The 26162-nt window shown below is 43.3% G+C and overlaps 1 protein-coding gene across 1 annotated transcript in view; it reads left to right on the top strand.

The window, feature by feature from the left end:
* The window catches only part of LOC112434146 (uncharacterized), a 45466-nt gene that overhangs the window by 9595 nt on the left and 9709 nt on the right, over positions 1 to 26162 (top strand). The window contains exons 2-9 of the mRNA XM_076876957.1: positions 995 to 1065; positions 1141 to 1270; positions 1526 to 1627; positions 2304 to 2382; positions 3586 to 3787; positions 3942 to 5742; positions 10578 to 10751; positions 20753 to 20926. Of these exons, the coding sequence (XP_076733072.1) occupies positions 1152 to 1270; positions 1526 to 1627; positions 2304 to 2382; positions 3586 to 3787; positions 3942 to 5742; positions 10578 to 10751; positions 20753 to 20926 (2651 nt within the window). The 5' untranslated portion in view covers positions 995 to 1065; positions 1141 to 1151. The remainder of the gene's footprint in view (positions 1 to 994; positions 1066 to 1140; positions 1271 to 1525; positions 1628 to 2303; positions 2383 to 3585; positions 3788 to 3941; positions 5743 to 10577; positions 10752 to 20752; positions 20927 to 26162) is intronic.

Raw genomic sequence — 26162 nt, 5'->3', positions numbered from 1 at the left:
TACATACATACATAAGTCACTCATAAATAAATAGTTGGAAAAGAAACATGTGTAGCTGTAGCAGCAAACAGTGTGTTAAGTGGATGCGTTGTACAGGGAGATGGCCACAGGCAGGAATGATTTCCTGTGTCGTTCAGGGATGTTTTTCGGTAATCTCAGTCTCTCACTGAACGAGCTCCTGTGACTGACCAACATGTCATGGAGTGGGTGGGAGGTGTTATCCAACATTGTCTTTATCTTGGACAGCATCCGCCTCTCCGACACCACCTTGAGGGAGTCCAGCTCCATCCCCACAACATTGCTGGCCTTACGGATTAGTTTATTAAGTCTGTTGGCATCTGCGACCCTCAGCCTGCTCCCCCAGCATGCAACAGCATAGAGGATCGCACTGGCCACCACAGACTCATAGAAAATCCTCAGCATTTTCTGGCAGATGTTGAAGGACCTCAGTCGCCTCAAAAAATAGAGACGACTCTGGCCCTTCCTGTAAAGTGCTGTGGTGTTTTTAGCCCAGTCCAGTTTATTGTCAATGTGTACTCCAAGGTATTTATAGTCCTCCACAATGTCAACACTGACCCCCTGGATTGAAACAGCGAACATATCGCATCGCAATCGCAATATTGGGGCAAAAAATCGCAATTAGATTATTTTCCATAATCGTTCAGCCCTAGTCTTCAGCATCTCAACCAACAGCATCGACATGCTGCTCCAGATGTCTGTGCTCCAGATGTCTGTGCTCCAGATGTCTGTGCTCCAGATGTCTGTGCTCCAGATGTTTGTGCTCAAGATGATCAGACTCACAGTTTCATCCTTGAAATAAGTGTTTATATTGTTGACCCACCATTGATCATGATCAGTGGTGGGTCAGCGACATGCTTTCTTTCCGTCTCAGGTTTAAATATCTGGGACTCTCCACCGTTTGGTTTTAAAACTGAAGAAGCTTCTCGGATGAAACGTCTTCCAGAAACTTAAAGACGTCTCTTTTCTTTCCAAGCTCCTTAGATCACATGACCTGGATGACTGAACCTACAGACATATTGACCTGGTTTCTAGGTCACATGACAGGTCAGAGGTCAGCGACTGTAACTCGGTTACTCCTGTTAATGTGAACTCACTGAGTGTTTGTGGTTTACCTCTCAGACTGACTGAAGATGATGATGGAGGAAGAGGAGGACAGAGCAGAGTCTGCAGGGTCCAGCTGTCCGTCTGTGAGGAGTGACGGGTCCAAAGATCAAAATCCATTCTTCAGTGGTGAACCTGGAGCAACGAGGTCAGAGAGCTGAACTCACTGAGTAACAGAAATAATTCTGCACTGACATTATAATCAGTGTTGACTCTGGCTGATTGTCTGACTGTGTTTGTGAGCTGAGAGGAAATGAAAATGAGTTTGTAACAAAAATCAGTTTTGTCCAGTTTTCCTGTAAAAAGCTGAACTCTAATCTAAGAGGATGTTACTGACAGGAAACAGCTGCATTATCTGCAGTCTGTGTGATCACAGCTGCTTCAATCATGTTTGTGTCTGCAGAGGTCAGAGGTCACAGTCTGCAGGGTCCAGCTGTCCGTCTGTGAGGAGTGACCGGTCCAAAGATCAAAATCCAGGCTTCAGTGGTGAACCTGGAGCAACGAGGTCAGAGAGCTGTGATGACTCCTTTACATGTTTGTGTTTCCTGGATAAATATGACCTGAAACATCCTCAGATTGTTACAAAGATTCATTAAAAAGAAAACAATGAAAGAGAAAAGATCCAAATGTTCGACTTGGTCATTTGCTGTTTGAGGACAGTGATGCTCATATCTGTGGGGAAAGTGTGACCTGAGTGGGTTCATGTTTGTCTTTAAAGAACAGCTCTGATGCTCTTTGTGTCTGATCTGTTAAACAGTCTGAGAGGTCACACAGAGACCCAGCAGCTAAAGCCTGGATCATACTGGCTGCTGTTACTCCATCAGGACAACACTGAACACAGTGCTGTTCATGGAAATCAGTGCAGCTTTACACTGTATCACCAAAGTACTGACTCGTCTGCCTTCACACACATGTAAACTTGAGTGACATCATATTCTGAGTCCACAGCATTTAATATGATGTCAGCCAAGAGTTCAACATATAACAGCTTAAACTGTTCTGAAAAGGTTTTTTCACAGGTTAAAAAGTGTTTACGGGATTTTTAACAGTTCTTTCAGAAGCACATACGTGAGGTCAGACACAGGGAAGCAGCAACACTGACTGAACACAGCTTTTAGAGGCTAAATTCACATTTTAATAATGAAAGTGGCTTCATGTGTGTGTCCATGGTTCATCCACAGAGTGGAGCAGCAGAGCTCAGAGGGTCCCAGTGGTCAGTCTGCCCAGCAGCATCAAACACAGCTGGACTCCATGTTTATGGTCTGTACATGTACAACAACTACTTTATTATTAATATTAATACATTTGTTTATAGGTCCCTTTCAGAACACCAAGGACTCTGTGGACTAAATGACCAAAAGAAACAAACTTTGAAATCAGACGGTGCAAATGTGATCACAGGGAAACGTTTTAAACATCGAGGCTTTAAACAGAAACCAAAGTGAAACAGTTTGTAGTCGAGATCAGTGGGAATGAAGCTGAATAACTGTTTCTTCAATAACTCTGAGAAATAAATGACAAATATGATGGAAATTAGCAGCATTAGCACTTACTAATGATGTGAGTCAACACTCTGCTGTATTCAGACGACCACATTAGGTGGTGTAATGGAAACCAGTGGATCCAGTCCAGTCGTGGCGACCTGTGGCGAGTCGATCTGAGCAGCTACTAATGGAAACGGGGCCATAGATGTGTTTGTGCTTAATAACAGTGAATCACAGGATTTTTACATTACAGTTAAAATCTCATGTTGTTTGTTAAAGTGTGCAGTTCAGGGTGTGTTACTAAAACTGTGGTTTGCTCACTTTCCAAAGACCCAGCCCCCATAAAAAGCAGCCAATCAGCTCTAAGAGTTACACACACGTGTAAACCAGAGCAGCAAATCAGGTCCAAATGTGTTGTTCACAGTGAGTGGATCATCAGTGTGCTGCTATGTTAACATCCTGCAGCAGGATGTGTTTGGTCAGCTGGTTCACATTTCCTCAGGACCTTCTTGATGTGATGTTCTTCTGCCTCCCTGGCTGCTGTGTCTGTGGGGATGGTGTTCGCTCTGTGTTGTAGCGTCCTGATGACGCCCAGTTTGTGCTCCAGTGGATGATGAGAGTCAAACCTTAAATACTGATCTGTATGTGTAAACAGAGTGAACCTTTAAGACCAGCTGTCTGTATGATCAACTCTGTCACCTATAACATCGCCAAGTTTCTGGCTTCGATCATCAACCTGTTGGTAGTTCAGCTCTGAACACCAGTGAAATGTTTCTCCCACTGAAATCGCTGCATTCATATGAACAGAATCAGCGTTTTGGGACCGTGGAGTTGTGGAGAAATTCTCAGTTAATCAGATAAAGTCAAACTTATAATTGGTGAGGAGATCGTGGATGATCTGCTTCTTGATTGTAAAGAAGTGGATGTTGTGTGGACTGAAGTTCAGAGTGGTGGGTCATTCATAAATATTCTGTTCCAGCTGCTGGAGGACAACATCATCACGTTTGTGAAGAACGAGCTGAAGAAGATCCAGAAGGCTCTGAATCCAAATAAGCCCCAGTGCTTGGAGTTTCAGAGGGAGGATGATGAGCAGAGGAGCAGCAGAGAGGCATTTGTGAAGATCACAGTGGACTTCCTGAGGAGAATGAAGCAGGAGGAGCTGGCTGACCGTCTGCAGAGACGTAAGAGGATTTCTTACTTAAGGTTTTAAGCTGTTAGATAAATGAGACACTCATGACACCAGTGTGTTCAGTCATTTCTCAGTGGGTCAGAAAATGTCGTCAGCGATTTGTAAAATATGATTGTTGAAGTTGTATTTTTATTATTATTATTCAGAACTTCCAGCTGCTGTTTGTCATCGTAAACTTAAATCCACCCTGAAGAAGAAGTTCCAGTGTGTGTTTGAGGGCATCGCTAAAGCAGGAAACCCAACCCTCCTGAATCAGATCTACACAGAGCTCTACATCACAGAGGGAGGGACTGCAGAGGTCAATGATGAACATGAGGTCAGACAGATTGAAACAGCATCCAGGAAACCAGACAGACCAGAAACAACCATCAGACAAGAAGACATCTTTAAAGCCTCACCTGGAAGAGATGAACCAATCAGAACAGTGCTGACAAAGGGAGTGGCTGGCATTGGGAAAACAGTCTTAACACAGAAATACAGCCTGGACTGGGCTGAAGACAAAGCCAACCAGGACATCCAGTTCATATTTCCATTCACTTTCAGAGAGCTGAATGTGCTGAAAGAGGAAAAGTTCAGCTTGGTGGGACTTGTTCATCACTTCTTTACTGAAACCAAAGAAGCAGGAATCTGCAGCTTTGAAGACTTCCAGGTTGTGTTCATCTTTGATGGTCTGGATGAGTGTCGACTTCCTCTGGACTTCCACAAAACTACAATCCTAACTGACCCTAGAAAGTCCACCTCAGTGGATGTGCTGCTGATAAACCTCATCAGGGGGAACCTGCTTCCCTCTGCTCGCCTCTGGATAACCACACGACCTGCAGCAGCCAATCAGATCCCTCCTGACTGTGTTGGCATGGTGACAGAGGTCAGAGGGTTCACTAACCCACAGAAGGAGGAGTACTTCAGGAAGAGATTTGGAGATGAGGAGCAGGCCAGCAGGATCATCTCCCACATCAAGACTTCACGAAGCCTCCACATCATGTGCCACATCCCAGTCTTCTGCTGGATCACTGCTACAGTTCTGGAGGATGTGCTGGAAACCAGACAGGGAGGACAGCTGCCCAAGACCCTGACTGAGATGTACATCCACTTCCTGGTGGTTCAGGCCAAAGTGAAGAAGGTCAAGTATGATGGAGGAGCTGAGACAGATCCACACTGGAGTCCAGAGAGCAGGAAGATGATGGAGTCTCTGGGAAAACTGGCTTTTGATCAGCTGCAGAAAGGAAACCTGATCTTCTATGAATCAGACCTGACAGAGTGTGGCATCGATATCAGAGCAGCCTCAGTGTACTCAGGAGTGTTCACACAGATCTTTAAAGAGGAGAGAGGACTGTACCAGGACAAGGTGTTCTGCTTCATCCATCTGAGTGTTCAGGAGTTTCTGGCTGCTCTTCATGTCCATCTGACCTTCATCAACTCTGGACTCAATCTGCTGGAAGAACAACAAACAACCTCCAAGAAATCTAAATTATTTAACAAACCAAAACTTCAATCTCTCCACCAGAGTGCTGTGGACAAGGCCTTACAGAGTCCAAATGGACACCTGGACTTGTTCCTCCGCTTCCTCCTGGGTCTTTCACTGCAGGCCAATCAGACTCTCCTACGAGGTCTGCTGACACAGACAGGAAGTAGCTCACAGACCAATCAGGAAACAGTCCAGTACATCAAGGAGAAGCTCAGTGAGAATCTGTCTGCAGAGAAAAGCATCAATCTGATCCACTGTCTGAATGAACTGAATGATCGTTCTCTAGTGGAGGAGATCCAACAGTCCCTGAGATCAGGACGTCTCTCCACAGATAAACTGTCTCCTGCTCAGTGGTCAGCTCTGGTCTTCATCTTACTGTCATCAGAAGAAGATCTGGATGTGTTTGACCTGAAGAAATACTCTGCTTCAGAGGAGGCTCTGCTGAGGCTGCTGCCAGTGATCAAAGCCTCCAACAAAGCTCTGTGAGTAAACATGTGATCAGGCTTTATTTATAACATAAACAGTATCATGTGTGATGGACCCTTAAAAACTTAAACATATTTTTTTACATGATCATCAGCACTAAATACAGTATATTATAGTTAATGTTTGATGGCAGCAGTAAATGTCAGAGTGTCTTAAACATATCTGGGTGTCAGCTTTTATCAAAGTCACGTCCAGAATCATCCTGTAAGTAAATTTCTTTATACAGCAGCTTTCACAGGTCAAAAACCACAAAGTGCTTTACAATAGAAACAGGCAATAAAAACACAGAAGATAAAAACATTAAACAGCAAACACTGAACATCATACAGCCTAAAACTAGTTAAAGGCCACTCTGAATACTAGAGTCTGAATAAATGAGTTAGTGGGACCAGTAAAAGCCTTTGACTGGAAGATCTCAGATGTGAGAAGAGCTGTAGGATTGTAGAAAGTCAGAAACATAAACTGGGACTAAAAGTAAGGACTAAAACTTTAAATAACGCCTAAAATGAACTGGTTACCAGTGTGAAGAGATTAAACTGGAGTAATGTCCAGTCTAATGTGCTGGTTAAAAGCCTCGCAGCATGATTCTGTACTGACTGAAGACGTTCAAAGACTGTGATGGAGCCGTAGGTGATCAACTCCCTCATTGCTCCTCTGGTCTTATTGCTCTGCATCAGTGCACTGCTCAGCTGAAGATGAGTTCACTTCTATATGTTACAATCTGCCTCACCAGTACAGCTCCAAGGATCTGCAGCTGCTGAATCAATTATATTCCTCGTGTTTCTTCTGGTTTCCTGTTGTTAGATCTGCATGCTTGATTGTTTTTCAATCTCTCCAATGTCGTGCACTTTGATTTCCGACTGTACACAGTCTGTGAACCATGACAATTTGTGACAGAATGCAATGATCAGTGAGGACCCGGAGGACACTGACATTTACACTGTGCAGAATGAGACTTGAGACTTTATCTCACTGCTTTGTGGACGACTGATTGAAGGACTAATCACTATATCTGCTTTAATTGAACGAATTTCCATTTCACTGGTTCAGTCTCCCAGAATCTCTCAATCATACCTTGACCTTTTCCTAGAGTAACTAACCCTCACTCACCAGGATATGAGCCAGCCTTCCCTCTCATTGCTACATACTTACAGTCTTGCCTATCACCTAGGGCTGCACGATTAATCATTAGAAAAACGCGATCTCGATTCATACTTGTGTGCGATCTCATTTCCAAATGACAACGATTAAAAAAAAAAAAAAAACGACGATTGTACCGCATTTTGATCCGGGACGTAATCTGCATGAAAACAAGCGCTCACTCTTCCTGCTCAACAAATGACAAGGGCGGAGCCTTATACCGCGTGATACAGAAGCTGTGCCGTGTGATGCTAAAATTAGCGGGAAAAACAACGGAGAGCACGTCAGGGATGACGAGAAAGTGACAGGAGAAAATCCGTCCCGGTCAACCACCCAAACACCAATAACGGGAACCTTATACAGCGCTTCCCTATACCCGTCGAACTCGCGCAGGCACAAAGACATTACGGAGGCTATTACTTATCACCTGACCAAAGATATGGCTCCATCAACACTGTGCAAAACGAGGGATTTAGGAAAACGATCAACACCCTAGACAAACACTACACAGTGCCGTCCCGCAACTATTTTTCTATTGTTGCACTACCTGCTCTGTACACGCAGCGTCGAGCAACGGTGGAGACGGAATTTCAAGCAGTACAACATTTTGTTGTTTTTATGTTTATTTATTGTTTTTATGTTCAGTCTCAACTGTTACGAAGTTGATGTGCAGTTAATAAGTGCAATAAATAGGGATGGGTATCGTTTAGGTTTTATCCGATACCGGTGCCAAACCGGTACTTTTGAAACGGTGCCGGTGCTCAAACGGTGCTCAAACGGTGCTCAAACGGTGCTTAAAGAATGGAGAACACAAACTTTGTCCAAAAACCTCTCATGCTCAGCTGGTTTTTGTAAAAAGATAACAATGTTAGCCTTTTCTGCAGCTATGGGGCATATATGGTATCACTCTTGGCTGGAAGCAGTGCTTAAACAATGGAAAAAACACAAACTTTGTCCAAAAACCTCTCATGTTTAACTGTTTTCCACTTTTTCTTTGGTCATTTTTGCCTTTTTGGCCAGGGTGAAGGGAGTATCTGCCATCAAACAAGAAGACAGCCGCATGTACAGTGGGGCAAAAAAGTATTTAGTCAGCCACCGATTGTGCAAGTTCCCCCACCTAAAATGATGACAGAGGTCAGTAATTTGCACCAGAGGTACACTTCAACTGTGAGAGACAGAATGTGAAAAAAAAATCCATGAATCCACATGGTAGGATTTTTAAAGAATTTATTGGTAAATCAGGGTGGAAAATAAGTATTTGGTCAATAACAAAAATACAACTCAATACTTTGTAACATAACCTTTGTTGGCAATAACAGAGGTCAAACGTTTACTATAGGTCTTTACCAGGTTTGCACACACAGTAGCTGGTATTTTGGCCCATTCCTCCATGCAGATCTTCTCGAGAGCAGTGATGTTTTGGGGCTGTCGCCGAGCAACACGGACTTTCAACTCCCGCCACAGATTTTCTATGGGGTTGAGGTCTGGAGACTGGCTAGGCCACTCCAGGACTTTCAAATGCTTCTTACGGAGCCACTCCTTTGTTGCCCGGGCGGTGTGTTTTGGATCATTGTCATGTTGGAAGACCCAGCCTTGTTTCATCTTCAAAGTTCTCACTGATGGAAGGAGGTTTTGGCTCAAAATCTCACGATACATGGCCCCATTCATTCTGTCCTTAACACGGATCAGTCGTCCTGTCCCCTTGGCAGAAAAACAGTCCCATAGCATGATGTTTCCACCCCCATGCTTCACAGTAGGTATGGTGTTCTTGGGATGCAACTCAGTATTCTTCTTCCTCCAAACACGACGAGTTGAGTTTATACCAAAAAGTTCTACTTTGGTTTCATCTGACCACATGACATTCTCCCAATCCTCTGCTGTATCATCCATGTGCTCTCTGGCAAACTTCAGACGGGCCTGGACATGCACTGGCTTCAGCAGCAGAACACGTCTGGCACTGCGGGATTTGATTCCCTGCCGTTGTAGTGTGTTACTGATGGTGACCTTTGTTACTTTGGTCCCAGCTCTCTGCAGGTCATTCACCAGGTCCCCCCGTGTGGTTCTGGGATCTTTGCTCACCGTTCTCATGATCATTTTGACCCCACGGGATGAGATCTTGCGTGGAGCCCCAGATCGAGGGAGATTATCAGTGGTCTTGTATGTCTTCCATTTTCTGATGATTGCTCCCACAGTTGATTTTTTCACACCAAGCTGCTTGCCTATTGTAGATTCACTCTTCCCAGTCTGGTGCAGGTCTACAATACTTTTCCTGGTGTCCTTCGAAAGCTCTTTGGTCTTGGCCATGGCGGAGTTTGGAGTCTGACTGTTTGAGGCTGTGGACAGGTGTCTTTTATACAGATGATGAGTTCAAACAGGTGCCATTCATACAGGTAACGAGTGGGGGACAGAAAAGCTTCTTACAGAAGACGTTACAGGTCTGTGAGAGCCAGAGATTTTCCTTGTTTGAGGTGACCAAATACTTATTTTCCACCCTGATTTACGAATAAATTCTTTACAAATCCTACCATGTGGATTCATGGATTTTTTTTTCACATTCTGTCTCTCACAGTTGAAGTGTACCTCTGGTGCAAATTACTGACCTCTGTCATCATTTTAAGTGGGGGAACTTGCACAATCGGTGGCTGACTAAATACTTTTTTGCCCCACTGTAGCTATGATGATGTTTGCTAGTTCACCTTACATGCATTAATGTAATAACGTGGTTAGCCTACTCAACGTAAATTACACATGAACAACATTAAGCTACTCACGCAGAGAAGAACGGCTGCTGCTGCATCATCATCCTCATCATTTCTGCTACACTGGCAGGGCTAGGGGCCAGGACTCTCCTCTTCGGGTTTTTGGGGGATGTTCTAACTCCGGGTCGATAACAGGCACCACACCCGCAGTAGATGCGCTCGGTGTGAGGTCTCGCAGCAAGCTATCAAATACGGCGCATTTCTTGGCTTTTAAAAAAAACGCTATGCGTCGCCAGGTGTTTCATCGGATTCTTGGTGTTACCTCCTTTGACAGTATCACAGTATCAGCTTAAAGCACTTGTTGCTGCTGAGTTTGCATCTTTTGCTGTGAAGTACAGCTAGACTTTGACCGCTTCGCCTTGGACATAATCTGTAGCTCTGCTCTAACAGAACGTACGTACCCGGCCCCGCCTACTATCCTCGGAAACGTAAAATGATTGGCTAGAAGTGTATCACAGCTCAGGAAAAAAAAGCACCGAAATAAAGCACCGAAATGTGCGCTGCTTTTCGGTCTGGTTACTACCGTTTATGTCAGAACCGGTGCCATCATGGCACCGGACACCGGTACCCATCCCTAGCAATAAATATTTATACTGGAAAAGAAAATCGTGAGAGAATCGTGATCTCAATTCTAAGCCAAAAAATCGTGATTCTCATTTTATGCAAAATCGTGCAGCCCTACTGTCACCTGTTCACAGAATGAGTCATCACTTGTTTTTGTTTAGCATTTAATGAACAAGTTCCAGGTCTTTATATTTACACAGGGAACATTTTTAAACTAAAACGTTTTTTAGCCATAAATAGTAATGCACACTGACATTTGTCTTTCTTTCAAAGGTTCAACACAAGAAGTGATTTAAATTAATCACAAACAGTTTGTTATCAAATGACAATTTTTCAGATTATGTCTTTATTTTGTTTTTGTTTTTTAGGCTGAGTGTCCCTGATCTCTCTGAAAGAGGGTATGAAGCTCTGTCCTCAGTTCTCAGCTCCCAGTCTTCTACACTGAGAGAGCTGGACTTAAGTAACAACAACCTGCAGGATCCAGCAGTGGAGTTTCTTTCTGCAGGACTGAGAAGTCCACACTGTAAACTGAATACTCTGAGGTGAGATCAAGTTATGTTGTGCTTTTCATGAATTGACAGAATTAACCAATAAGAAGCCACTAAATGGGGAAAAAAGTCAGTTAAACTTCTGTAATAGTTTTATGTTAGTGTCATCTCTTAGTGTTGACTAGGGCTGCATGATTTTGCATAAAATGAGAATCACGATTTTTTGGCTTAGAATTGAGATCACGATTCTCTCACGATTCTCTTTTCCAGTATAAATATTTATTGCACTTATTAACTGCACATCAACTTCGTAACAGTTGAGACTGAACATAAAAACAATAAATAAACATAAAAACAACAAAATGTTGTCCTGCTTGAAATTCCGTCTCCACCGTTGCTCGACGCTGCGTGTACAGAGCAGGTAGTGCAACAATAGAAAAATAGTTGCGGGACGGCACTGTGTAGCGTTTGTCTAGGGTGTTGATCGTTTTCCTAAATCCCTCGTTTTGCACAGTGTTGATGGAGCCATATCTTTGGTCAGGTGATAAGTGATAGCCTCCGTAGTTTCTTTGTGCCTGCGCGAGTTCGACGGGTAAAGGGAAGCGCTGTATAAGGTTCCCGTTATTGGTGTTTGGGTGGTTGACCGGGACGGATTTTCTCCTGTCACTTTCTCGTCATCCCTGACGTGCTCTCCGTTGTTTTTTCCTGCTAATTTTAGCATCACACGGCAGCTTCTGTGTCACGTGGTATAAGGCTCCGCCCTTATCATTTGTTGATCAGGAAGAGTGAGCGCTTGTTTTCATGCAGAGTACGTCCCGGATCAAAATGCGGTACAATCGTCGTCTTTTTTTTTTTTTTTTTTAAATCGTTGATTTGAAAAAAGTCTTAATGTAGAAATTAGCGTCTGGGGTTTTTAGTGATATTTGTTCACTTTCTGTCTTTCATTTGCAATGAAATGTCCCATCTGCTCCTCTGAGTCCAAATTCTTTATTTTAGCAGTGCTTCATCCACCAAACCTTCTAGTTCGATTCCTGTATTCTGAAGGTTTTTACAGAGCTGTTTGTTCAGATATCAGAATTTGATTTTCAGAAAATTTTAGTAATAAAAATATGATCAATTGATTATTTCTGACTGAAAAGATGAAATATATATTTGGTCATAGTGATATGACTCATTGCCTCACTTAAACATAAAATGTAAACAAAAATTCAAAACAATAGATTAATATAAAACTGAATTTGACTGTTGAGCTTAAAGTGAGCTTGAATGTTATTCACTTCCCGTTTTATTTTGGTAGTTATCGTCTCTGGTTTTTACTTTTACTTCCTCCCCCGACATTGTCTACATTAGTTTCAGCTGTAGAAGATTTATTGACTGTTTGATTTGTCACTTTTTTTAAAACTATAATTGTTGACTTATAAACTATTGCTAAAATGTATTTTTATTAAAATACCAAATAATTTATTACTTTATCATCTAATTAGATTATAATTCTGTAAATAGGGGAGATAGTGTGGTCTATGTGGGTTGTCTTCAGGTACTCTTCCTCCCACAGTCCAAGAACATGCATGCAAGGTTAACTGGAGATGTGTGATTGTGAGCATAAATTGTCTGTCTCTGTGTTTACCTGGCTACATCACCATGGTTACTGATGCTGAACCAATAACCTGGTCTGGATCAGGTTATGTTCAGAGTTTTTGTTTAAAATCAACTGAAGTGCCTCGTTTTCACTGATTCTTTCATTTACAGGAAGCTTTAAGTGTGATATAGAGTCAGTTAGGGTTGCAAAGGGGTGGAAAATCTCCGGTAAATTTCCAAAAAGTTTCTGGTAAATTTCCATGGTAAGTTAAGCTTGGGAATTTTGGAAATATTCCATATTGGAAACTTTCCATGGAAATAATGGGAATTATGGAAATTAATGGGAATTTAGGAGAACTAACTGGGAATATATTATTTCCAAGCATAAATATAAACAGAAATCATAAGAAAACCTCCATGCAAAATGTTTTCAACAGATATTTCAACAGATTTATTTGTAAGTACAGTAGAATAGAACACGTTTCAATAACTTGTTTCATGGATGAATAAAAACAGAAATGTTGAGTTCAATATTACCATCCCCTAACCCCGCTCATTCAAAAATGCCCCCTGTCCAAAAATCTCCACAAAGTCCCATTCAAAAGGTTAAATGAAAAATGCCACTTATCCTCCAAAACGTCCCATTAAACATGCAAATCTTCCTTCAAGCAATCCTCTTTTCTCATTTTTGCTCAGTCAATAGACTCTTCCTGGACCTCATCATCATCCAACAACATGTCCACTTCCTCAGCATCCAACTCTGAGTCTTCCTCTTCAGTGTCACTTTCCAGCCTTGTTGAGGATGGCTCTGTGTCAGGCTCAAAGAGCCGTAGGTTTGCCCGAATGCCGACCAGCTTTTCCACTCTCACATTTGTGAGCCTGTTGCGAACCTTTGTGTGGGTGTTGCCAAACAGTGACCAGTTGCGCTCGGAGGCGGCTGATGATGGTGGGATTTGGAGGAGGATGGAGGCTACAGGTGCAAGGGCCTCAGATTCACATAGTCCCTTCCACCAGGTGGCTGCAGATATGTGCTGGCATGACTGCCATATTCCATCCCCTTTCCAAAGGCCTTGCTTTGTTCGATACTTTGCCAAACTGCCTAGAAGTTTGCCTTTATCGAGACCCAGGTGGTCAGACATGGCTGTAATGACCGCATAGGCACCGTTGATCTCTTCCCCAGAAAGTATGCCCTTGTCATATTTGGGGTCCAGCATGTATGCTGTTGCATGCACTGGCTGCATGAAGCCAGTGCATGCTCCCTCTGCCGTTCCAATGACTTGACCACAGCCGTTTCCTCTGCTTTCAGTAGTAGGGAAGTGGGCAGAATTGTCTGGATTTCTTCTTTGAGTTCTGCAAAAAGGCACTGGACATCTGACAAGATGGCACCATCCCCCTCTATCTTCGCTATTGCTGCTGCAATAGGTTTGAGGATTTTCCTGCTGCTAGATACTCTTTCCCAGAACACATCATCCAAGATGACCTTCTTGATGTCACTGTCGATGCCTACAGACTGGGATATGGCCATCTCTTGCAGAGACTCCTTTCCCTCCAGAAGGCTGTCAAACATGATAACAACACCACCCCATCGCGTTATGCTGGGAAGCTTCAGTGTAGTACTCTTGTTCTTTTCCTTTTGCTTTGACAGAAATGTAGCGGAAGTTACTTGTTTGCCTTTAACATATTTCAGAACTTGCTTCACTCTCTTATTCAGAGTGTCCATTGTTTTTAGTGCCATTATGTCTTTTAGGAGAAGATTTAGTGTATGGGCTGCACAGCCAATAGTAGTTATATGTGGGTAGGTCTCCTCCACATGTGCCCAGGCAACCTTCATGTTGGCTGCGTTGTCAGTGACCAGTGCAAAAACTTTATCTGGTCCAAGGTCATTGATGATCACTTTTAGCTCATCTGCAATGTATTGGCCTGTGTGTCCGTTTTCCTTTGTGTCTACACTCTTGTAGAACACAGGCTGAGGAGTGGTGATTATGTAGTTAATAATTCCTTGTCCCCTGATATTGGACCATCCATCAGTGATGACTGAAATACAGTCAGCTTGGTCAATGGTCTGTTTCACCTTTGCTTGAACTCGACTGAACTCTTCATCCAGTAGATGAGTAGACAATGCATGTCTGGTTGGGGGAATGTATGCTGGTCGGAGAACATTCAAAAATCTCTTCCAGTACACATTGGATGTCAGCATCAGGGGTGAGCCAGTTGCATAGATTGCACGAGCGAAACACTCATCTGCGTTTTTCTGGCTAGTGTCATCCATAAAATCAAAGAATCCTCTGATGCCAGAGGGACCAGGAGCTGATGAGTGGGTATCTGACTCTGATACAGCTGAAACAGATTCATTTTCCCCTTGAGTGGAACTCCTGGCTGCTGCATGTGTTGGGCCTTGAGGAATTTTTTTGCACTTTGCAATGTGCTGCTGCATTTTTGTGGCATTCTTCACGTACGTCTTATCACAATATTTACACATATATACAGGTTTCCCTTGCACATTAGCTGGTGTAAAATGTCTCCACACATCAGATAGCGCATGTGGCATTTTTCTGTAAAATAAAACAAGAGCTTGTAAAAATGCTAATGCAATGCAAGAGATCGTAATAATACAATTGCAATATGATAATAAACAGATATAAATAGTAAGGCTAGCTAAACAACTGGAATGATCTTCAAAACAAAACAGCCAAATGAGGAAGCTAGCATCTTCTTTATGTTATACTAGCTATGGCTTATTTAGCATCTAACAGATGCTAGCATTTTATTTAGCATCTTATCAGATTGCTATCTATAGGATTAATACATTTTATGTGATATTCACAATTTAAACATTTAATGAATATATTTTCCCATAATATCATCAAAACTTACCTCACTTGTTAAGTCCACAGGCTCAAATGTGTGCCTTCAATACTCTTTGTCCTTCAGGCTCAAAAGTGTGGTCCATGTGTACATGTGATGGAGGCATGCACAGTGCCAGTAGGTGGTCTCAATAGCCATGCAGCAAGCATGTGCTCTGTACATGTGATTAAGGAATGGCATGGATATTCAAGTGTATTTGAATTGCATTTGTTTGTTTTTGTCAATATTATGCTAAAATATACTTTGCTCAACTATATTTAAGTTCCCTAAGAAGAGCCAACCTTCAATTTTGAAAATTCCCAGTTTATTCCCATAAATTCCCGTTAATTCCCGTTTATTCCCATGGAAAGTTTCCATCTTTGAAAATTCCGGGAATTTTGCAACCCTAGAGTCAGTCATATCTGACTAATGTCAGTGAATGAGGCCCAGCTGTAAAGTCACAGCAGTCACACTGTATGTGTCTCATTGTCACTGGAGTTTAGGCTCCATGCATCCAGCTGGTGCTGCAGAAAAAGTAGAAATGTTTCTGTTTGGTTCTAATGCTGAGTCTCTTTTACAAAGATAGCACTGCAGCTAATCCTGCTCATGTAGCCAGTTAGTAAAAACTCAAGTCACTGTCAGACACAGCAGACATTTATTGATAATCTCACTGTATGTGGTCTTTTAGCGCCTCCTAGTTGTGAACATGTGGAGTGGTGTTAGTCTGGGTGACGAGTGTAACTGTTGAGTGAGAAAGACTGTGGTCGTGTCCAAATTCATGGGCTGCTTCCTCCTGAGCACCCGGCCTTCGCGGTCTACGTGGGCCGGGTCCTCAGAAGGTCGGGTAGGCCGGAAGTAAACGGCCGTGAAATTGGACGGTCTAGCCTTCTGATTAGCGTCACTGCTGTCTCGGTGGAGTTTAATAAACTCGGCCGTCTGCTCCTTGCTATCTAAAATATAACAGGACACTGGTGTAAATTGTTGACCATCTCACACGTCTGTTTTCTGTTTGACGTTTATTCAGTTGTGTAAAAACCAAGGACGAACCCACCCGGGGGATTCATAGTTTTATTTTATCTAATCTGATAACTTTAATCTCAGCCAAACCGATTTACTCACGAACAAATAAAACACTGAAAAAGCCAAACAATGACATTTTTAGGTTGTCTAAGTGACTTATATATTACTTTTAACCTGATTAGCGAAAGTCTGCGGTGATCTGAAAATGATGTGCCGGGAGTTGTGCCGTTCTCGGCCGCATCAGTGACCCTCGAGCTCCCGGCTAGCTGTCGAGCTGGTGGGTAGCAGACGTCTCCGAAAACGTCGAAGCACTTTTGCAAATATGCGATATCTTGATAAACCGAGCAGATATTTGATGTTTACACAACTACTTTCTCGCCTGAAAATATGTTAAAAGTTTTGTGACCCAGAAAGATTAATAAGAGTAAATTTAAATCTTAGTAGCGGTCGCCATTACCAGAAACTGGAGTTTGGCTGGGCCGCAATATGAATTCTGGGATATGGTGGGCCACGAAGGACACACCCGACCCATCCTTCAAATTCGGGGAAAAGGAGGACGCATTTGTCGGCTGCATTCGGAGGAGTCCACGAATTTGGACAGCCTTCGGCGCGTCGCTGTGACGTTATCGGTCTACAAATGCGGCTCAGGAGGAAGCAGCCCATGAATTTGGACACACCGAGCATGCGTGCTGGTAGCACCTTAGCCACAGCTTGAGTGTGGAGGAGAAGCTGAAAAAGAAGGTTTTCTAGTTTGTAAGGAGGAAAAAAACTGAGAGGAATAAGTTAAAGAGAGGCTGGAGAGTAACACAGAGCAGCAATGAATGCTGCTCACACAATTTAGACAGTTTAGCATTAAATGTACGAGTGAGTTAGCTCCCAGCTAACTAGCAAACCAGCTAACTAGCAAACCAGCTAACTGCACCCACAAGCTGCGACTGCGTCTTTCTAACAAGAGCGTCAGACACTCAGACTGGTTTTCTTTGTGGATGATGATTTATTCTCACTGATCCTTCATGATGATGCTGCCATCCACCCACTGCTCCTAGCAGTGTTGCCAACTCCTCAGTAAGGAAAATTGCTATTGGCTGTCCTAAAAGTTGCTGGAAGTCGCTGAATGACGTCATCGCCTAATTTGGATAAATGGTCATGCTAATGTAATTGTAACGTACGTTGTAGGAGAGAAAAATAACATCGTGGAAGCGACATAACGTGAGTAAAAAACGTCCTGGAATGCATTTAAATAAATAAATCATAGTTCTGTCTGTAACTATTACAACACTCTCACCACATTTGTTAACAATTCTCTCAACAAATGTGTTTCTCCTCGTTCTTTGTTATCCAGCTGAGACTTTGGGTATAAATGTGTCATAAACAGGAGAAAGCAGTGCAGGTTCAATGTAATCAAACCTCAGACTGAGTTCAAAATCATCACCTGTCCCTGATACCACGTCAGCACCAGAACCATGATGTGTTTACTCACATTTAAAAAGGTGGAGGTCAGTGTGAATGGACTGTTGTCATTGGTCTGAATGTGCCTCTATAAACATGTGCTCTTCATTATTGATGTTTTCCTAATGAACAGAAAATGAGACTTAACAAAATCCTTCTGACTGTTGTTGGAGCAGGTTGGGTCCTGGGTTTGAGTCCCCCGCTGAACCACAGGGGCTTCTAGCTTTGTTTCACAGTGTATAGAACAACAAATAAAACCAAATCTCAAAAAAACGCATCAAACTTTGAGGGTTGAACCAAGGATGAGGAAGCAGACTCGGCCCCAAACAGCTGGATATATGGATGTTACCACAGCAACCACAGCAGTGTGCTCTCAGTATATTTAGTTGTATAAAGGTGTTTGTGGTGTGTTGCAGCTGAAGCAGCCTCATGTATGTTGACACAGGGAGAAAATAGTGTGAGGACACTGTTCACAGCAGTCACAGCTCGCTGCCTTCAACAGTCTCTTCCTTCCTTGTTTGGATGTCACTGATATCATCTTCTGCTCTCACACTGACCACCTGTTGGAGCTAACATGCTAACATGGAAGCCGCAGGTATGCCACCTGTGGCAGCTGAGGTCACGTGATCTGAGTGTTTGAACCACACGTTGGAGCAGCGTTTCCAAACATCTGCACTTCAGAAGCTCCAAAGTGTGGAAACGTCACTGTGGAGCATCCCAAGAGATTTTCTTGCCTCTGCAAAGCTAAGCTTGCAAACAGCACCATAGTTTGTCAATCCCAACCAATCAGAGCGCTCCTTATGTCACGTCACATGACGCGTGTGTTTACCTCTTTGATTAGCACCCAAAGAACTAAAGAAAGGCTAAAAGGACGTTCAGCCAATCAAATCCCTCCTAGGAACAGGAAGTCTAGAGAGGAAATGGAGCAGAGAAGGAGAATCACCAGTTTAAATGTCTGAGTTTTAAACTGGTGACCCTGTAAAGAGGCTTTTATTGACTCTGTTTTCTTTACAGCTTTTTTCACCATTTAAACTGTTTAATATCAGATTTAGAAATAACTTTTGGACAGTTGTTGTACATTTCCACTAAAATGTGACACAAATAATGACTTTCTGACTTTACTTTGGACTAATCTAACGACTCAGCCTAGCTATGTTGGACTTGGTGTGGAAGCAGCTCCCAGTTTGAGTTCAGGAGACAGACACCCTCTACTTTGAAGATCAGCTTCAAACTTTCCTTTTTGATAAAGCTTATAGTTCGAGCTGGATCAGGTGACCCTGAACCATCCCTTAGTTATGCTGCTATAGGCTCAGGCTGTTGATGATGCTCTGCTTTCTTCTCCACTCCCCTCTTTTCACTCCTGATGCTTTTATATGTCACGACTGCATGTCCTTAACTTTTGTGTCTCTCTGAGCTCATCTCTTCTCTTTCCCCTCACCCTGCAACCAGTCATGGTAGATTTTTTTGAAGCTGAGCTTTGCTCTCTTCAGTTGGGTGTCTTCCCTGCTGCCTTTAAAACGGATAAAATGACATGTGGTGTGCCTCAAGGGTCGGTTCTAGGCCCTGTACTTTTTAATTTGTATATGTTGCCTCTCGGCAGTGTCATCAGGAGGCATGGAGTGAACGTCCACAGTTACGCTGATGACACGCAGCTGTACATCTCCGTGTCTCCTGATGACACCAGACCAATGGATGCCCTTTTTAACTGTATCTTGGATATAAGATCTTGGATGGCAGAAAACTTTTTACAGCTTAACCAGGACAAAACTGAAGTTTTAATTGTCGGTCCTGAGGCTCAGAGAGAGAAACTCTTGTCTAAATTACAGGCATTTTCACTATGTCCTTCGCTACAAGTGAAAAACCTGGGTGTTATTTTTGACTCTGAGCTTGGTTTTATCCCACATGTTAAACATGTAACCAAAATTGGATTTTATCATCTAAAAAATATAGCCAGAGTCCGCCCTATTCTCTCTCGGGCCAACACGGAGATGCTGATGCATGCTTTTATTACCAGTCGCATTGATTACTGTAATGCCCTGCTCTCTGGTCTTCCTAAGAAGAATATTTCAACTTTACAACTTTTACAAAACTCGGCAGCTCGTGTGCTGACGGAGACCAGAGGGCGGGCCCACATTACACCGGTTTTAGAATCGCTGCACTGGCTCCCCGTGTGTTTCAGGATCGATTTTAAAGTTCTTTTATTGGTTTTTAAATGTCTTAATGGTCTTGGGCCTTCTTATCTCTCAGATCTGCTTTTACCATACGAACCCTCGCGGACCCTGAGGTCCTCTGGCACTGGCCTTTTGATTGTCCCTAAAGTCAGGACACATACTCACGGAGAGGCAGCTTTTCAGTGGTATGGTCCTCGTCTGTGGAACAGCCTGCCGGAGGAGCTCAGGGCCGCAGAGAACGTACATGTTTTTAAGAACAGGCTCAAGACCCACCTTTTTAATTTAGCTTTTACTTAGCGTTTATTTATTTTATGCTTATTTATTCTATCCTGTTATTCTATTTATATTATATGCTGTGTGCCCAGCCTGGAGGCTGCAGTCTGTAACCGGCTCCCTGTGATAGTGTTTCCTCACCTGGCTCATGTGTGCCCAGCCCAATTTTACTCTTTGTGTGTGTGTGTGTGTGTGTGTGTGTGTGTGTGTGTGTGTGTGTGTGTGTGTGTGTGTGTGTGTGTGTGTGTGTGTGTGTGTGTGTGTGTGTGCGTGTGTGTGCGCGCGTGGGGGGGGGATATGTATCCATGATCGTTTATGTTAATGAGAGTGTGGGGAGTGAGTTGGAGGGCGGGGGGGCGCTTTTAACCATGTAAAGCACTTTGTGCTATATCTTTGTATGAAAAGTGCTTTATAAATAAAGATTGATTGATAGATTCTCCTCCAGGAGCCTGTTTTCACTGGGAGGATCGTTGTGTCAAAGGGAGTTCTTCCTTCCCACCATCACCAAGTGCTGCACACAGTGGATTGTCTGGTTTTTGGGGCTTTCTCTCTAATATTGGAGGCCTTACACTGTTAAACAGCTTCAGACGACTGTTGTTGTCTGTTGGGAATTGTCACTTTTAAATAAAGTTACATTGAATGGATGTAAATGGATAGATGTTATTGTGACAAACAGAAAATGATCTTTAAAAGATAGATTGTTGTTTTGTGTGTCTGCAGTCTGTCAGGCTGTCTGATCACAGAGAAAGGCTGTACTTCTCTGGCCTCAGCTCTGAGCTCCAACCCCTCCCATCTGAGAAAGCTGGATCTGAGCTACAATCATCCAGGTGACTCAGGAATGAAGCTGTTGTCGTCTGGACTGAAGGATCCAGGCTGGAGACTGGACACTCTCAGGTATGGAGAGAATGTCTGATAGAGGAGGACAAGCTGGAAACATTTCCTGTGTCCTTCACTCACTTCCTGTTTGTTTCCTGCAGATGAGACATGAACAATCACACATGCAGGAATATTTTCAGGGACAGACACACTAGTCTAGCTGGATAGTACGTGGATATTTATGTAGGGGGTCTCCAAGGAGTCTGTTTGCAGGAACATTAATGATAACTGATAAGTCATGTTGAGAGTTTCCTTAAAAGTAGACCTACAGTTAGGTCCATAAATATTTGGACAGAGACAACATTTTGTAACTTAAGTTTTTAAAAATCTCAGTGACGAACCAATTTCAGTGACCAAAAACGCCGTTTACGTGTGGACGAAAGGTGCAAACGCATAGAAAAATCTGCGTTTTCAAAAATACCCGGGTACGTGTGGACGTAGCCTAAGGATCAAACCTCTATCATTATGCAATCGATTATAGAACTCTAAGCATATATGAGTAAATATTTCTAAGCATAAATGACAATCAACAATATAAACCTTACAGCTGGTTTTAATAACAGAATTTATTTGTTTCTCAAATGAGAAAGAGCTATCGAGAAACACTCCTAAATCTTTAGTTGTTAACTTTTCCAGTGGGCCAAGGTCAACATTATCTGCTAATGCTAAATAGGCTGCCGTTATTAACTAACGCTAATTTGATGCGAATTAGCATTATGCACTAATGCTAACACTTACTTTTTAACAATGTGAACGGCTAATGCTAACATTACAACAATGTTGTAATGCTAGGGTAAGCATTACAACATTGTTGTAATGCTTACCCTAGCATTACAACAATCTGAGCTGCTAATGCTAAGTAGGCTGCCATTAGCACCTACGTCTAATTCAAGGCAGATACGCATTAGAACCTAATGCTCATATCGTTTTCCTTTACTTTATAACAACGTGAGCAGCTACTGCTAAATAGACTGCTGTTATTAGCTATCCACCAAAAATATCCACCAGGGTGGATATTTTCAAAAACTCAGTTTTTGCATTTACGTGTGGACGAGAAAAACGGAGAAAACGCAGAAAACGCAGCGTCAAAGGTGTGCGCCTTTTTTGACGTCACACTGTGCGCCACGTTATTGTTTGGGTGAAATGAATTTCTACAATACTGTTACTGTTAATTCTACTCTCTGCAGTGTTTAAATGCTTACATATACACACAGTTACTGTCCCTCCACACATACGACTCTGTTCTGCTTCTATGCCCCAGCTTTGTTTACTTTTTCCCACCAAGGCTTCTAGACTTCTGATTGGCCAACATTTCTACAGGTTAGGAATATAGCGCCACCTGCTGCTTTGGCATGTTCCTGGCAGCGTTTTCCTTCATTTCTGCCTTTATGTGTGGACGGGATTATTTTTTAAAACGAAAACGGAAAATCTCCGTTTTTAAAAATACCCGTGTACGTGTGGACGTAGCCTCAGTAGTCTGTAAAGACTCTGTGTGCCTTCCAGAGTGCTCTGGCATGCACACACACCTTAAGGTCATGAGAGAGGTCGTACCTTCTCTTACTGATTTATGGTTTAGGAGAACACCTGCTCTGTGTCTGGTTAAGTATAAGAGCCCTTTGTTAGGGGGACCGCTGGACTCTTAGCACCAGCTTTGGGGTCACAGGGTCACATCTGGAACACACACAGACACACACGCTATGCACAGACTGGTACTCTTTGTTCATACCTGTGTAAGACGTCATAATGAACTTGTGCATATTCATGTAAGCTCAATAAAGAGCAGTGTTACGAGGGAGCAGACGAGAGCGACTGAGGTCAAGTGAAGGAACGGCGCTGTCACAGTTCTCTCCCTCATCAATTGTCTGGTTCCAGCGGTGGGTCTGTGCTAGACGACCCATCACCAGCTTTTTCCACTGGTTACCAGTACGTGGTAGAATCCACTTCCAGATCTGGTTGTCTTTAAATCTGTGAATGGATTGGCTCCATCTTATCTCTCTTTAACAAAAGAATCCAAGTGGAGCCCTCAGGTCTGCAGATAAGCAGCTTCTGACCAGAACTAGACGTAAAAACAGAGGTGAGCTTTATCGATGGCTGCAGCCAAACTCTGGAACAGTCGCCCTTCACATCAGGTCGTCACCAACACTGGACATTTTTAAAAGCCGGTTGGAAACACATTTGTACTCTGTAGCTTTCAATCCTGACCAGTCTTTATAGTCATTACTGTGTATGTTTCCTATTTTCTCTCTACTCTGTGCAGCACTTTGGCTCAAGCTGTTTTTAAATGTGCTGATAAATAAATGTAGATTTCTTTGAATAAAACAGTGGAGCCGAGCTTTGAGCTCAGTGTGTAACAGTGTGTGTGTGAGAGCCATGTAATGTCCATGTGTGCATGCTGACTGTGCTGCTCTGACCCCCCTCCTCCTTTCAGGGTGGAGCCTGCTGGAGTCCGATGGTTGAGACCAGGTCTGAGGAAGTGTAAGTGTGTTTTTAATGGGATTCATGAAAACAAAGCAGCACACATTCAACCATCTTCATCATGTCAGGAGTCATCATCAAAGTGTCAATCAATGAACAGATGATGGATCAATAACTGCAGCTGGATTGTGTTTGTTCTCTCCATCAGATTCCTGTCAACTCACAATCGACACAAACACAGTGTACACAAAGCTCCAACTGTCTGACAACAACAGGAAGGTGACACGTGTGGAGGAGGTTCAGTCATATCCTGATCATCCAGACAGATTTGATGTTCATCAGCTGCTGTGTAGAAATGGTCTGACTGGTCGCTGTTACTGGGAGGTCGAGTGGAGAGGAGACGTTGATATATCAGTGAGTTACAGAAGCATCAGAAGGAAAGGAGGCAGAGATGACTGTGTGTTTGGAATCAATGATCAATCCTGGAGTCTGGTCTGCTCTGATGCTGGTCCTCAGTCTGTCAGGCACAATAACAGCTACACATCCATCTCCTCCTCCTCCTCCTCCTCCTCCTCTGTCTCTAACAGAGCAGCAGTGTATGTGGACTGTCCTGCTGGCACTCTGTCCTTCTACAGAGTCTCCTCTGACACTCTGATCCACCTCCACACCTTCAACACCACATTCACTCAAACTCTTTATCCTGGTTTATGGGTCGGTCGTGGTGCCTCAGTGTCCCTGTGCTGAGTGGAGTGTAAAGAGTGTCTCCTGTTACAGAAACACTCTGACTGTTGAACAGATAGTTCAGTCTGTACATGTCTGTCTCTTTCACTCACAAACACGTTTTCAGATTCATGGATTCAATCAGTTGATGTTTGAAACTCTTCTAAATGATTCCTTGTAAACTTCTTCCTCTTCAGTCACAAACAAACAGGAAGTGATGTCACATGTGTTCCTGTCCACACAGCAGAATGAGTCTATTGCTGACAGTGATGTACAAACAGAGTGAGCATTTCTGAGGCCCAAAATAAACTGAGTAGTTCACTGAATGAACAATGGACTGTGAGCTCAGTTCCTTCATCATTAGTATGGATTATATATGTATATGTATTATATTAGTATCATATATATCAGGTGCTGCTGCTTTCAGTCATTGTGCAAATGTGCTGTTTGTAAGCTTGTAAAGCTGCAGTCAGCTGAGACTGAAGAAGTCACCTGATCAGTGAGCAAACGTTTCTGAAAACGTCCAGATGAACAGAATCAACCTTTTGGGATCAGCCAGCAATGCAGCATCATTGTTGTTCAGCTTCAGAGGTTTGCAGGAATGAACTGATGACCAGAAACAGCTGCAAAGTCCAAGAAAATACCAGCTGGAGTTCAGCTGCATTTGAAGAAGTCAAAGAAAAGTAAGGATGGCAAAGGGCGACGTTTTCTTCCAAAGAGCTGCAAACATGGTCGACGCCTCATTAGAAGAATCATCTGGACATTTGTGAGGAACTCTAACCAAGAAAGCAACGTCACACAGATCCAACAGACAGTTTCCATGACTGCAAGTGTTGAGTGGAAAAATGCTACATTGCATTATTGCATCCTCTCACCACAGGAGGCGCTGTTGGCACCACTGATTGCTGATCAGCTGTTCTCTGATGATCTGATTGATACTGTGAATAACGGGACTCACTGAACTCTGTGACACAGTGAAGATTACAGAGTTGAACTTCAACATCTGACTGACGTCACACAGACAGAAGGATGAACCAGTGAGGCACAGAACACAGTTACTGGAGATACTGGATCAGCTCCATGTGAACCTCTGATGGAGAAGCTGCTGAGCCAGAGAAACATCAGGACATGACAGCAGCTGCACTTATCTAACAACATGTAGCAGAGCTGATCTATGTTAGAGGATCTATCACAGCAGCTGAAGCCAAAGTCCAACACTGGATACCAGCTGAGCCTGTGCTGAGTGTAGTGTTACAGGAAAAGGGCAGAAACACTGGTAGCTCCCAGTGATGCTGACTGGGGCACAGAGCTGAATGATGCAGCATCAGGACACTGTTTCAGTCTGACTGACAGAGAAACCTGTAGCTGTATCTACATGTGAGGCAGAGGCCACACAAGCAGCTTTCTATGTTTCACAGTGACTGAGATCTTCAGTGGGGGTGGACATGCTCCTGTACAGACCTCTGAGGAGAACCAAGGTGCAGTCAAAGAGTCCAGTCTGTCCTCACAGATGTGAACATGTGCTTTCATCAGGTCTGCTGTCAGCTAGCAGGCTCACATCAGAATCACTGTTCCTGAAAAACACAGTCTGTGTGACATCATCAGTCAGCTGATGGTCCCAGATCTGAATGGTTTCTGTCTCTACTGAGGAAGTCAGAGAATATCACTGAGGTGTGGATCAGGTCTGAGTGAGCTGTGGAGGGACAGCTTTAAACAGTCCACAGGTCTCACGTCCTGCTCAGTCTGCTAGCAGATACCTCGTATTGTTCCAGATGTGCTGACATCAGCAGCAGCACAGCTGTGTGATACCATGAATCTCAGTTATTGATCCAACACACAGTAAATACAAAGATCAGGATTTCTGAGAGTAATCATTATGAGTCTGAACACATGATCACTGAATGTTAGTCTCCACAATAATAAGCCAACACAAGCAAACACAGCTTTCAGCTCTTATTTTGAAACTGGCTTATTTAGAGAGCTGTGATGTGAGCGTGCCTGGCTCTGAGGCACTTGGGTCAGCCTCTGTTGTTTAGAAGTGTTACAGACTGTGAATGACACAGACCTGTCAGTTTCCATGTTTGTCTGTAACACAGCTCAGGGCTCCATGCTGAACGCA

The sequence above is a fragment of the Maylandia zebra genome, linkage group LG18 (assembly GCF_041146795.1).
Source record: "Maylandia zebra isolate NMK-2024a linkage group LG18, Mzebra_GT3a, whole genome shotgun sequence".
In the NCBI taxonomy this organism is placed as follows: domain Eukaryota; kingdom Metazoa; phylum Chordata; class Actinopteri; order Cichliformes; family Cichlidae; genus Maylandia; species Maylandia zebra.
This window is presented reverse-complemented; position numbering and strand designations above follow the sequence as displayed.